Source organism: Ambystoma mexicanum, chromosome 3q (assembly GCF_040938575.1).
Source record: "Ambystoma mexicanum isolate Mex_15411 chromosome 3q, UKY_AmexF1_1, whole genome shotgun sequence".
Classification (NCBI taxonomy): domain Eukaryota; kingdom Metazoa; phylum Chordata; class Amphibia; order Caudata; family Ambystomatidae; genus Ambystoma; species Ambystoma mexicanum.
The window spans coordinates 1,103,715,317-1,103,730,430 of record NC_090926.1 but is presented as its reverse complement, the minus strand read 5'-3'; the positions used below and the strand labels follow the sequence as shown (position 1 = coordinate 1,103,730,430).

At 48.0% G+C, this 15,114-nt stretch overlaps 1 protein-coding gene across 1 annotated transcript in view; it reads left to right on the top strand.

Moving 5' to 3' along the window:
• PET100 (PET100 cytochrome c oxidase chaperone) overlaps positions 1 to 15,114 on the top strand; it is a 152,246-nt gene that overhangs the window by 92,722 nt on the left and 44,410 nt on the right. The window contains exon 3 of the mRNA XM_069603861.1: positions 1,012 to 1,044. Within this exon, the coding sequence (XP_069459962.1) occupies positions 1,012 to 1,044 (33 nt within the window). The remainder of the gene's footprint in view (positions 1 to 1,011; positions 1,045 to 15,114) is intronic.

Sequence of the window (15,114 nt, the reverse complement as noted above, 5' to 3'; positions counted from 1 at the left end):
GGAACATAGATTTCCCTACTCGCTTTAAGTAGTTTTGGAGGAGGAGTTATGATTTATGGCACTTGCATTAATGCCTGAATGGTAGGACCTTGTTCAAAATAGTCCTTATCAAGGAATAGTAAAATCCAGGTGTGGAAAAATTCACCACTGGCAGTAGATACAAGAACTTTATAATCATTGTCTTAATATATTCAGCAAATGGAAGTACCTGGATTTGAAAAGGAATTAATACAATATTCATTATTTGGAAAATGTCAGCAAATGTAGTAAGCGTAAACTTAATTATCAAATTAATAAAGCAGCTGGCCAAGATAAGCTTAGTGCTAGCCACAACATTGCAAAGGACATTTTCTTCAGAGACGGGCGATTGCAAGTCTTGTTTTACAGCAGGGCGGTGTGGACCACATGCCATTTGATTGAAGAAACGTATGTTGCCGTAGTTTCTGCAGTCCTATGCAAAACACCTGTTGCCAACATTCTTTTAAACTTCTACAAGTTGTCCAAATATTTATTGCAAAGACGTGCAAAAAATGTGTCCAAACAATCTTTTTTGTGTGTGTGTATATATAAATGTGATCAGAAATGCGTCACAGATGTCAAACATGTATTTTCCATGCTTGATTGTCTTAGAAGTTGAAAGAGTGTCTCTTGTTTGTCTTATGCAGATTTATTAACTTGAATAAAAGATGTGCATTTCTGATACTTCTACAAAGGTGTGTCTGTATTGCTCAGCCTACAAATACGTAAGAACTGGAGGGACAGCAAATGAATGTGCCCGTTAGCTTTGGGAAGCCCATATTCATCCCTTTTTTGTACATCAACTGTAGATTGAAGCCAATGATTTGTCTTATACACGGGAACCCCTGTATTTACCCAGAACGTGTTGTTTGATACTACGCCCATTGTTTTCTAATAATCCGTATGCTTGATTTGAACAACACTGCTTGGAGACAAGTTTCTCTTTTTAAATGTTTAGCAGAGCAGTGTTAACCTTTTTCTTTCTTCCCACAGAGGGAGATCTACCCACCAGAGCTCAATGAGCAGGTATGTTATTTAGTGAAGCTTTGAGCGAGATGGAGTATATCTGCTGAAAGAATGACATGTCTATTGTGCCATGTTCACTCTAGATGCATGGAGAGACAATTGTGTCATTTGCTAAAAAAATGTCATTACCTCTGGGATTGTCCATCAATGTCGGGGATTATTATGACATTTAACATCTTTACCAGTTCTGGAGTACCAAGAGAATCAGTCATAAACAATCCAAAGGAACAAGTGCTCTTCTTTTAAGTCTGTACGCTTCTTCAGGAAGTCTCCTGCTTTTAAGGTGATGCTTCATTTTCTGATCAGGTGAGAATGTAAGTGAAATCACTCTGGCCTAACCCTATGTCTACTATAACCAGTCTTAGACGGATGAAGACCTCTGGCCTAAATTGATTGATGAGGCTGCTTATAGCTCTGGTACTGATCGTTCTTCTTATGCTCCCTGTAGAAGGTTTGAAATAAACATTTGATGAGCAGGAGCTAAAGGCAGATTATGGGTATCCTGCATTTCCCAGTGAGTAGGAGTTGTCTTTGTTGAATGAGAAGCCAGCACATAGTGTGCCACACATGCAACTTCACATGAGATGCAAACAATACATCTGTGTCCATTCTATATGACCCATTATTCTTTCAATATTTTCTATAAATTTGCTAACACATTATACAAACACACAGACTCATTTAACTAATTTAATATATAATATTTGTTTCTGGTGCACAGACTGGCCTTGGTGTTAGGAAGCAGCTCCTGATGGCAGTCTGTGTCAAGCTAATTAAGCTCATTGAGGCTGCATGCAGTTGCTAAATTGCTCCCAGCTATTTTGATACCAGCTGTACTGAGTACAGGAGTTGCATTACTGTGTGTGTGTCTGTGTGTGTTTGCTATGGCTACCACAATTGTTGCTGACATGAGGGAGATCCGAGACAAACACAGATGTCTTGAAGGAGGCAGAGTCAGAGGGAGTGCTGTTTTTTATTGTTAAAAGTAGAACGAGAGTAGCAGCAATGGAGACATCACCCGGGAATATGGAGACATACATTGTCATTGTGGTTGCCCTTCAGCAATGCCGGCTTCACACTAAACATGGAATGTCCGTGCATGGGGTTGTGAATGGGAAGTTAATAGGCTCTGAGTGGGACCTTGCAAGGAACTAGAGGAACAGACTTTAGGGTTTATAACTGCATTTGTTATATTCTTTTTGGGCTCATTTTTATTCTTAGTTCAAGCAGCGGTCAGCACACAAATTAAACACTGCCTTGTTGATCACAGAAGAAACATATAATTGGCTTTAATCTGAGTGTGACCCTTGAACAAAAAACATCTTATTTTACTTTATTTCAGATAAAATCTATAAATCCATATAATCTTTTTTTTTTTAAAATCATACATTATCCTTATCTCCTAAAAACAATAGCTACATTCACAGCATAAATACATTAGTTAAGTGTACTAACATTGGAAAATTGTGTTTTTAAAAAATTGTTCAATATTCATTGTAATGATGACTTCCCGTGTATTTTGTAATTGCAATAAGAATGTCACCTGTCTTGCTGAAAAAATGCATTATAAAAACCTAGAATGACCATCATAGAAGGTTATAATTCCAAGACTAAAAGTGTGTTATGCTCTTTCGTATTGCTCCAAGATAGGGTAGGGGGCAAATAGCACCAAAGAGGGCTCCTAGCTTCTCTGCATAAAATGAAAGAGCATTTTGGCAACATGAGAATGCCCCAAAGAAATTTTATATTTCACAAATATTGTTTGGGGAGGGCTGGAGAACCCGACCCACCTCATCTCCGGGTGGCAGGGGATTGGATTGCATGCCCCACCCAACTCCTCCTTATCTGGCACTCCCAGCTCCGACCGGTGAGCTACAGCTGCAATGGTAGTGACCAGCGGTGGGGAGCAGTTTGAAGGAAGGTGGCTACGCAGGATGGAGCGAGCGGAGCGGATGAGGTGTACGTGACACCTTGGTGGGGTGCAGTAGCCTCGCAACAGGCGAATGACGCTCTTGGCGAAGCAGCAGAATTTGGCCCAGGAGGTTAAAGGAGGCACTGTTGCAACGAGAGGCTGCGTGATGAAGCAGACCCACCCCCGGGGACTCAAGGGCGCGTGTGTAGGTGCCAGGAGGATCCCAATTGCTTCACTTGCTGTTGCTTTCTTTGGCCCTGCCTACCTCCCACACACCGGAGCACTTAAAACCTGCTGACTTCCCAGAGAGGAGTTAAGGGCGAGGGTGTTTGGTGCCCGCTTGAGTGTTGGAGCCTGCTGGGGGTGAGAATGGCTGCGCTCTGGACTTCGGTCCACTTCCCCGATGTGATACAATTTCCCTTCTACGGACAATACTTTTTATCTATAGCTTCGATTCAAACTGTTCATAAGTGAGTTATGATTGCACAAGACCTGAGACTTGGGGCAACAAAACACTGACAACATGCACTGCTGTGCTCGTGAATCTTTCCTATAAATGGATGTTCAGGGTTGTTCCACTCATCTATTTAATTGATAGCTTGTTCCCTATGGTTGCACATTTGTAAAGTCAAATGAACGCATTTTAATGGAAAATACCAAGAGCTAAGGAGATTATTTCATGGAAACAGTGGAACGAGCGGAGTGGGGGAGGTCTCGGACTAAGCGTGCCACCTAAGTTGTCGGTTGTGTTCCCTCCTTACCTGCTAATTCATATCAGCGTGTCCATGAGCTTGTGAGTGTCAAGGAACTTTGATTGACTACAGTACCTTCATACTCCCTTTCTGTACCCGTGGATTGCTTGGTATCACATTGACTGCCTCGTCTTTCTTTTTGGACACTCTTCAGCCTGTTTTCACAGTCTCAGGAGTTGTAAAGTACTGGTTGAATTTGGCATTCCGGAAGTTTAAAATTTTACAAGTAATTACAAAATCTGTATTTTTAGTGTTTCAGCGTTTTTAGCGTTTGTGTTAATGATGTGAGTTTATACGTATTTCTGTTGGGCTTTTTAAATAGACTCGATGAACGCGTCAAATTGGTATTAAAAGAGAGGCAATTGATACCAACTGACATTTATTAGTGAATGTATCCACCATTTCAAAATGTATATTTGTCTTTCACAAGATGACAAAAGGGAAAGCTGCCCAGTCTATTTCACCAAAGGGGGGGGGGTAGCAAAAGGGTCTTCGACTGTTCAAACCCATTAGGGACGTCAAAACGCTTATTATTGAAGGACCAAATGCTAATACTAAAGCAGCCTTAGGCTGCAGCAGCATCAAATTACATGTCAGTCATAGAGGACATTGACATTCTCCCAGATAGTGTATCTACGTTCTAAAACCAAAAATGGCTCTTACTCTGCATGTGCCAAGATAAGCAAAAAGACCCAATGGACATTTGTGAGATGGGGATGTTTTATGGTCGGGTGAGGGGAAGGGCTCATAACTTCGTCCTACCCGCTACAACCAGCAGAGTCAAAGGGGCACAGATCGTTCAGTTATATTTTATAACTCTTCGGACCAAACATTATTAGATCATTCTGTTAAATAACCCAATGCCCAAGACAGCCAAATACCTAAATTGAATCAATTGCCGGGACAAGATCAGGGGGGAACGAAGGAGATTTTGGACAGGGATTTACAGTCCACCGCTGCAGAGTATGATGGCAGGACGCAAATCATGGTTGTGACTTCCAAATGGTATCGGGTCTTACGAGACTAGCAATTACTAGCTGAATGTATTTCGCACCAAATTGATCTAAGTAAATGTGCACAAATACCCCAAAGAGAAGGAAGGACAGTTCAAGGGCAAGTACAACATGAGGGAGTCAGTAAGGGTACCCAGACTGACACTTTTGCTGAGCCCAGTGAAGAACAGATGGGATTAGGTAGAGACTCTGGGGGCGGGCGCTCTGTGGAGATCTCCAAATTCTGGCACCACATGTTGGTTGTTGGAAAAGGCAGTCAAGCAAAGCCTTCAGTTCCTTGGGACTGAATTAGCAGGTATCAGGGATGGATTGTCGAGGGCGCTTCTAATTAACACTAATGATTCCCGCAATTGCCACAGCAAAGTACCAAATAGTAGCCCTGAGACCCAAAATAAACTAAAAGATGACTTTTGCCCCTGCATTGTCAAATTGCCCCCCACTGACCCCCAGTACGTAATCATGTGTCTAACCTAACGAATGTCAGGAATATAAGAGAGCAAACAAGCTCAATTTTTTCAGCTAATAAAGACTGGAAAGCACACAATTTAAATACACCAAATACCCCATCCACACATGATAAGCTCCCCTAACTCCATTCCCCTGGGTTATACAACAGTGTGTGGTAGAGGGCCCATGAATGAATCCTATATGTACAATTGTAACCAGCCAAGTGATCATCGCTCCTCGGGCGTGCTTGAATAACTTCTCTAACGCTACACAATGTATTAAGAACACAAAGTGGCTACTATGAAACCCAAGAGTCTCTGATCAACAAATGTATTCATTATTTTAGACATACAAAACGGTATTCCTCTATTTTCAGTGGCATAACAAAATATGTGAGACATTGGGTCTCATTCTGAGTTGGGGCGGTAAGGGATACCGGGCACCGGTAAGGAGACCAGTGCCGGTAATCTCTTACCGCCCAATACCAAGGTCCCTTAGCGGGAACCGTAAGGAACGTGTGGTCTGACTGCATCCAGGGTCAGACTGCACAGGTAAGTCCCCATTGAACAAGACCGGACTCGGACACGGTATGGGAGGCAGCCATGGTGCTCATAGCACCATGGCTACCGCCCATCTCGTACTGACCCCCATAGAATGTCTAATAGTAGCGATGACTTGTCTGTGGTCTCTTTAAAGAATTACCATTTTATGGAGGGCTTACATTTTATGGAGGGGGGTACACCCATTGAGCTTAAGGTGTACCCCCTTCTGGGTCTATGGTTCTAGAATAAAAATCAGACCCACTAGTAATAAGCCATTAGACACCACCCTGGAACACAGACCCCTTAGAATTGGAGTTGCACCCAGGGAAACTAACGTCATTATATCACAGATAGGTGAAGTGGATTGACAATCCCATGTTCCTGTTGTGGAGCCGAGGCCCCCCCGGGAGAGCAATTAGATAAATTTCTTGGAAAATCGCTGGCTTAAAAAAAAACACCTAGTAGACCCTGATCGGGGATATGATGTGTGTTTTCAAGAAACATGGGAATTAGACCAGATTGGCTTCCAAGGATACCCAGTGATTCAAGTGCCTGCAGTCAAAGTCCATAAAGGAAGACCTTCAGGGGGTCTGGCAATATGGATTAGCAAGGGGCTTGGTTGGCAAATATTGAACATCAAAACAGGATCCCCCGATGTATTATACTTGGCACTTGATTCACCTGGTGCCCAATCAGTTTTCTTGTTTAATGCTTATAACCGAGTGACACGCGAGAAACAAATGCGATAGAACTGGAAGGAAGTTCATGAAAGCCTGGGTTACCCATTTATTATTGTTGGTGATCTTAATTTCCAAATTGAACCTCTACCAGATATGGAGGGGGTCTTGGATGACCAGGATGAGGTATGGGATATTCCCCTGCTAAACTCTTTTACACCAAAGAGGGTGCAACACAGGCACTTCATTGTGCTGGTTTGCCTTTTGGTATGGACCTAAGAGCTTACAAGAGGCGATTTGTGAAAGTTAAACCTGCATAGCCCACCTTCCAAGGGAACAATTGTGCCTTGCATATTGATTACATTCTCCTATCACCTAAAATATGGATCTATGCACAGGATTGCGAGGGGCTGGGAGAACTGGCCAGTGACCATAGACCATTGGCCTTAACATTAATGTCCATGGATATGCAGGAGAGGGATCACCATTGCAATCTTAGCTTTCCAGTCCCGATCCATGGGCAATCAAGGCAAAGAATCAAATGGGCTGATCTCGATGTGTAGTCCCTGAGGCCTTGTGTTTACCATCTAATCTTGCCTGACATGCATGGAACCTTCTGATGAAGAGGTCCTCTCTGTATATGATGCTCTCATTTTGGGCATGCAAACTTTCTTTACCAAATCTAGCAAGTGTGTCAAGAAACATGCCATTAGATCCAGTAATTGGTACGATAAAGACGGTAAGACAGCAAAACTTGGCGTTTTAAAATGCTTGAAGGGAGGTCCAAGTGTTGACAAGGTTGAGTACATTTTGGAAAATTGTCAGTGGCAACAGAGAAGGAGGTAGTGATGATTTAAGGGTTAGCATCAGCCCGAGTAATTGGAAGAATCACTTCCAGCGCATCTATGGTGTGGTAGAGCGTGTGGATGCCCTGGGGAACCCGTTAATGGAGATAGACTATGGGAACCTGATTGGTGGAAATAACATGGGACCTGCTCAAATTGAGTTATTAGAAGTATCAAATGCCATCCTATTCCAACGAGGGGGAAAAGCTCCTGGGCTGGATCTTATTCCTGTTGACCTCATTAAAGATGAACTGGTTGTATGGAAGCTGTTCAGTGTGATCCTCAGGACCAACAAGGTGCCACGCCTGGCAAAATGCAACAATGATTCCCATCTATAAAAAGGAGGGCGAGAGGATCCTGGGGACTACAGACAAATATCCTTGTTGGACAGTGTGGGGAAAGTTCTCTATGAACATTGCCAGACCTGGGTAGTGCAGGAAGGCATAATTGACCATCTACAAGCAGGCTTTCAGATAAGAATAAGCACTATGGACCAAGTATTCCGGTTATGCTGTGTTCATCGATCTCAAGACTGCTTTTGATGGTCTATCACAGGGTCAACTGTGGTCCGTATTGGCCAGAAGAGGGGTAACCAAAGAAGTGATGGGTGGAACCACTTGCAATGCTCTGGGCAACCTTGTACACCACTGTTTATTACCCCGTCTGCGCCATTGCAAAAGGGGTGCAGCCATATGCAAATCAGTCAGGTACTGCAAGCAGTGGTAGCAGCCCAGCTGGAACTGCTAGGCCAGGTCCCCTCTGCACGGAAACAAGGAACCCCCGACATGTTTTGGTCTTGTAGGGCCTCCTCAGTGAGGTACATCTGATTCACTGTGGTGCAGCTAGCAAGGGACTCCCGTCTGGGCATACCCTCTCTCACATAGAGGCAAACGACAACTAAAAAAGTGATGGATGGAAGGTTTTGAATAAATCTGAACCACTGGTCAGGCAACCGTCTGCAGATCATCGAGCAAGTATATTTGAACAATCAAGCATGCGATGGGGTTTTGGAGGCGACTTGACGTACTTTATCACGATGACCAGAGGGGTGAGGCAGCGTTGCATCCTCTCCCCTCTGTTGTTTCTAATTTATATAGACAAAGTCACAAGCCATGTAAGAACAAAATGCCAGGACCAACCAAAGCTAGGGCTTCGATCCACCCCACAAAAGGGGCCTGGAGACGGCCCTGTAACCATTTGTGGAACAATACAGAGTTTCAGTTTGAGGTGTTTACCGGGAAAACAAAATTATTAATGGAATTATTGTAGAACAGGTTTGATGTTACTATTATTTAGGTGTAAGACTACATGATCAGGGCCTTTGGACATCCCAACTGATGAAATCTACCTCTACACTCGTAAAATATGGGGGGGGGCAGATTGGAGTTTTTTTCTTGGTCATGGCTGGGGGACGGTTTCGACAGCCCTCACTATATATGCAGCACTGGCAAAATCTGAAACACTGTATGGCACGGAGACCTGGGGGCACGCAGTTAGCAGCAAACTGGGGTTGGCTGAAAGAGCTTTCCTTAAATGTCTGCTTGGCATGCCTTCTGTGTGCCTGGGTTCTCCTCTCTATTTAGACCTGGGACTTAGACCGATTAATGGTGGTGCTGCCCTTAGGCTGGTACTTTTCTGGCTTGGTTCATTCATGTCAAGAAATGTCTGATTTAATTGAACTTAAGTGAGCAATGGTTTAACCATTTGGGTTTTATGAAAGGCACAGTAGAAATGGTAAAGAGAGTTTCACTCAAGGCAGCCCTAGTGGAAATCGTCAACGCATGCAGCGGTTTGGCAATGTGTGATTCATACTTGACTGGCAAGCACGCTTTAGGTTTTGAAAAATACCTGGATATGGTTAACCCACCCCTGGCATGTAGCTTGTACATGACATTTAGATTAGGTTTATTGAATTTGGCGTATTGTACAAGTGCCCCCCAACTGGAAGTGAATTATGTCCAGTGTGTGGCTCAGCCATGGAGTGTTTTTTTTTTTTTTTTTTTTGCCAGAGTTGTCGTGTGGCCAGAAGTATTATCTATTTCTTCCTCTCTCTCTCTTAACTTGGCTGGCTTCCTTTCCTCTCATAACTGAAATTTCAATTCCTCTGTCTTGGTTATAAATCTCTCCATGACCTGGCACCCCCCTACCTTTCCTCCCTCCTCTCATTTTACTCCCCCTACCGCTCTCTCCGCAAACATCTACCTCCTCACTGTACCCCCAGCCCCATGTGCCTCCTCAAGCTTCCGCTCCTTCCAACTCTAGGCCCCCCTACACTGGAACTTCCTCCCGCTCTCCATCCGCTCCACCCCTACCTACTCATCCATCCGCCACTCCCTGAAAGCTCATCTTCGAGGGGATTGGGTCCTCCGACGTATTCCATATCTATGACAGGTAATGTCCACAGCTGTGCTGCTTCGGAAAATCTTTGGCGTCTGCGTCTTGCATCGATGACGTCGATGCGCCGTCCCCGAGGACCTCCTCCGACAGCCGACGTCACCCGATGTGATAAGTAGGACGCACAACGCCCATAGCCTCAGCTCTGTTTTTTCCGCAAACGTGTTCGCTTCGTGAATCTCGGTACGCCTCGACTCGTTGGAGTTTGCTGTTTTCGATTCTCGGTTCGTTGAACCTGTTTGGTTTTTTGTGAAGAACTGTTTGTGGCGATGTCTACTTCGTTTTCAACCCCGCGTCCGGGCTTCAAGAAATGCAGGGACTGTGGGTCCAAGATGTCGGTCACAGACTCGCACGACGCCTGTCTCTGGTGCCTCGGGGAGGCCCACGATACGGACAACTGTGTCGACTGCCAGTCGCTCACGGCAAAGGCCTTGCGGGAACGCAAGAAGAAGCTGTCGGTAGGCCGGGTGTCTAAGCCCCAGAAGTCGAGGTCTGCGGGGCTTTCGACGGATGTCTCGAGGGGCGACTCTCTGCGTCATCGTCGGAAGTCCAGTGGGTCTCCTTCCAGGAGTCGGTCTTGCCACTCCTCCGCCTCTTTGAGGCATTCCGGAAGTGCCGGCATAGGTCGCCTTCCCCGTCCTCTTCAGAGGACTCCGCCCGTCGGCGGGTCGCTTATCCCTCCATGCAAGCGACACCGGAGGAATGGGCTTCCTTCAGGAAGCAGATGCTAGCGATTCTTGAATTGCAGGGCACCGGTCGGTCCGCGCCTCCGAGTGGGGTCGGTCGGCACCGGTCGAGAGACACCGCTCGTACGCCTTCGGGCTCGGGTGGTCGGCACGGCTCACGGGAGAGGTCCCGCTCGGAAAAGGGTAGCCGTTATCGCCATGCCCGTTCCAGGTCCTGGTCCTCGACGCGCTCGAGACCGCGTGATCCTGTGCCCTCTTCAAAGAAGACATCGACGCCTGTGGCGGTGTGGTCGTCGACGATTTCTCTCGAGGCTCCGCTGCAGCTGCCGTCAACGCCGTTTCGCTCGACGTCAACGCCGATTCGCTCGACGCCAGCGCAGTCTCGTTCGGTGCCCTCGACGCCTTTCGAGGCGGTGGCGTCGGATGGAGCCCCGTGGCATGGGGTTTGCCCCTAGAAAGGCTCTGGCTAAGGTCAGGCACTGCTTAGGTCCCCAGAGGTCTTCCTCTCACCACCTGGAGTACATTTCAGAGGGTGATGAAGGCTCTGATGACAGCTTGGTTCCGGTTACGGTTCCAGATGAGCTTATCTCGGGCCATAGCCAGTTTGATGACCTAAGGCAGTCACTGCATGATGCCAGTGGACTGGACACCTCTCCGGAGGTGGAGTTTTGTAGGCCGGAGCCTGGCACTCATGCCGATTCTTCATATCGGCGCCTTATGTCTCGGGTCACCGAGTATTTGGGTTGGTCAGCTCCCCCAGGGGAGTTCGTTCAGGATGATCTCACGGACATCCTTGATCTCGGTCCCCCCACTGACCCGGTTTTGCCGTTTCATATGGCTCTGCAGAGAAGGGTGGCGGCAGCTTGGACTGCTCCGGAGAGTCTCCCGGCAGTGGGCAAGTCTTTGTTGCAAAAATACCGTGCAGCCAGTAGCGACCACTGCTACTTGTCTAGCCACCCCACTCCGGAGAGTTTGGTGGTGCAGGCGGCTATGGCCCCGGCAAAGCAGGCGTCGTATCCTACCATCCCTCCGGATAGGGACGACAAACGTTTGGACGGCTGGGCGAAGAAAGTGTTTTCTTCGGGGGGTATGGCGCTTCAGGTGGCCAACTCCATATGTGCTTTGTCTCGTTTCACACACACTCTGTGGAACTGTGTTGCATTAGCGGCTGAACATATTCCCGAAGGGGACGAACGGGATGGTTTCCTTGCTATGGTTCAGGATGGCAAGGATGCCATGTGTGAGGCTGTTCAGTCGGGTTTGGACTTGGCAGATTGTGTCAGCCGGTCCATTGTGGCGAGCACCGTAATGCGCAGGTTTGCGTGGTTGCGGAAGTCTGGGTTTGCTCCTGATGTGCAGTCCCGGCTCCTCAACATGCCCTTTGACAGTGAACACCTTTTTGGCAGCAAGGCTGACGAGAGCCTTGAGAGGTTGCAGACCTCCACAGCTGCAGCGAAGTCGTTGGGCGCTGCAGTTCGCCAACCTCTGCCTTTTCGTCCTAGGGGACAGCAATGGAGGGGAGGTTCCTTTCGCTATTACTCGTCCTTCAGTAAAGCGAGGGGAGCTATCAGTCAAAGAGGCCATCGTAAGAGTGCCAGAGGTGGAAACAAAGGTACTCGAGGTGCCAAGGCCGCTCGGGCAGTTGCCTCTTTGCCCTCAGGCAACGCCGCAGCCGCTACCACTCAGTCATGAGGCCAGGTCCCATGGTTCGCCGGTTGGGGGAAGGCTGGCCTAGCATCTTGTAGAGTGGCAAGCCATTACTTTGGATGTGTGGGTTCTGGAGATCATAACCCACGGCTACTGTCTTCCTTTTCAGCAGAGGCTTCACGACAATCCATCAGGGAACCTCTCTTTGAAGTTTCCGGATCCGCTCCTTGCGCAGGAAATTCAAGCCCTGCTGGAGAAAGGCGCCATAGAACTGGTGCCTGTAGCGGAGAGGAACAAGGGATGGTATTCCCCTTATTTTTTGGTTTCGAAGAAAGACGGGGGATTGAGACTCATCATGGACTTGCGCGGTTTGAACAAACTCCTCAGGAAGGACAAGTTCAAGATGGTGACTCTTTCTCAAGTCCTCCAGGCCCTTCAACTTCAGGACTAGTTGGTCTCTCTCGACCTCAAGGATGCTTACTTCCATGTGCCGATCCATCCCAAGCACAAGAAGTACCTGAGGTTCGCGGTTGGCGTTCGGGTCCTGCCGTTCGGGTCCTGCCGTTCGGATTGACCTCCGCCCGAGGGTTTTCACCAAGCTCATGGTGGTGGTGGCAGCGCATCTCAGGAAAGGGGGGATTTACGTCTACCCCTACCTGGACGATTGGTTGATTAGGGGGAGCTCTCCCGAGCAAGTCCTGGATCATCTGTCCGTCACCTGCCACTCCCTTCACAGGCTGGGCTTCTCCCTCAATTTAAAGAAGTCCCATTTGACACCAACGCAGCGGCACCAGTACATCGGAGCAGTGCTCGACACATCCCTGGGGCAGTGTTTTCCTCCTCAGGTGAGGGCTCTTCACATTCAGCAGATGGTGAACAAGTTTCAATTTGCCCAGGATCTCCCAGCGTCCGAGTTCTTGAGACTGCTCAGCCTCATGGCATCCTGCATTGTTCTGGTGCCAGAGGCTCGTCTGCGGATGAGATCTTTGCCGTGGGCACTCAAGCTCCAGGGGTCTCAGTCCTCCGGCAGGCTGTCGGACCCTGTTCAGGTGCCGCCCTCGGTAGCCCGGGACCTTCTATGGTGGGCCGTCAAGGGCAATCTGATGAAGGGGGCCCCATTTTGGCTGCCCTGGCCGGAGGTGACGATCGTGACGGACGCATCCCTCACGGGATGGGGAGCTCATGCCAACGAGTTGACAGTCAGCGGTCGTTGGTCTCCGTCGGAGTCCAGACTCCATATCAATCTTTTGGAGCTGAGGGCCGTCAGGCTAGCCCTGAAGGCTTTTCTGCCGACTGTGCGTGGAAAGAGTGTCCTGATTCTAACGGACAACACGGTGGCCATGCACTCAACAAAAAGGGGGGGGGCAGGGTCACTTCTGCTGTGCAGGGAGGTGATGCAGCTCTAGTTCTGGGCCATCCAGCAGGAAGTTTCGATCTCGGCGGTTCATCTGGCAGGAGACGATAACGAGACGGCGGACGCTCTGAACAGGCAGAGCACGATCTCTCATGAGTGGGAGATGGCTCAGGAGATTCTCCTGGAGATCTTCGCCCTTTGGGGGACCCCTCAAGTGGATCTCTTCGCCTCCAGTGTCAACCGGATGTGCGAAAGGTTTTGCTTGTGGGAATTTCCTCCAAAAGGAGCCTTAGGAGACGCGTTCTTGGTGGAGTGATCATTCCCACTGCTGTACGCGTTTCCTCCGGTCCCCGTCATCCCGCAAGTGCTGCGGAGGTTCGGTTCCCGGATGATCCTCATTGCTCCGGCGTGGGCCCGGAGGACGTGGTACCCGGACCTTCTCGACTTGTCCATCTGCCCTCCACGTCGTCTTCCCTACCGAGACGATCTGCTCTCACGGGAGGGGGGTCAGGTTCTCCATCCAGAGGTCAGATCCCTCAACCTTCACGCTTGGCTTCTGAAAGGTTGAGGTATAAGGATTGGGACCTCCCTGAAGACGTGATGGAGGTGTTGCTCTCGGCCAGGCGGCCGGCAACAAAGTCTCTGTACCGTTGCCTTTGGAGAAAGTTCTGCGACTGGTGCAGAGTTAAGAATGTGGATCCCTTTGATTGTGAAATTCCCATGGTTCTGTCTTTTTTGCTTTCTTTGGCCCACAGGGGCTTGCAAGTGGGAACCATTAAAGGTTACCTGGCGGCGCTGTCCATATTTAAGCGCTCGTCTGAAGAGTGTTCCTATTTTAAGATTCCTTTAATTTCACAGTTCTTGAAAAGGCTCATTAATGTGTTCCCTCTGTCACCTTTTCTGGTGCCAGGTTGGGTTTTGAACCTTGTTCTTAAGTTTCTTATGGGTGCTCCGTTTGAGCCTTTACATTCTTGCCCTTTGAGGCTGTTAACTCTGAAAACTGTGTTTTTGGTTGCGGTTACTTCCGCTCGCAGAGTGAGTAAGTTAGAGGCACTTTCAGTTAAGCCACCCTTAACTGTGTTTCATAAGGACAGGGTTGTCTTTAGAGTTCGTCCTTCTTTTCTTCCGATGGTGGTTTCGGAATTTCATTTGAGCCAGAAGGTTGTTCTTCCGGCGTTCTATCCTCCTCCAAATCCTGGTAAGGAAGAGGAGAGGCTCCATAGGCTTGATCCTCGGAGAGCGTTGAGTTTTTATATTTCGCTCATGTCCCGGGTCAGAGTGGACGATCAACTTTTCATTGGTTACGCTGGAAAGCATTTGGGACGAAACAGACTTTGTCTCGTTGGATTATTTTAGCTATCTCTGAGTGTTACCGCTTGGCGGGTAAAGATCCTCCGGCTGGCTTGCGGGCCCATTCTACCAGGGGAGTGGCTGCGTCTACTGCCCTGCAGAGGGGAGTTCCTACTCGTCACATCTGTGATGCAGCCACCTGGGCTTCACTACATACTTTTGTACGTCGCTACTCCCTCGATTCCATCAGGGGGCAAGATCTGGCCTTTGGCAAGGCAGTTCTCTATTCCGCAATTTGATTGGGCATGCTAAATTTGTATTCTAAATTCTTTCCCACCTCCTTGCTTGGTACTGCTTTGGGAGTCTTTCATAGATCTGGAATACGTCGGAGGACCCAATCCCCTCGAAGAACAAGTTACTTTCTTACCTGGTAATGTTCTTTCGATGGGATGGTCCGACGACGTATTCCATATCGCTCCCTCCCTGCCTTGTGTGTCTGACTGGCAGAAAA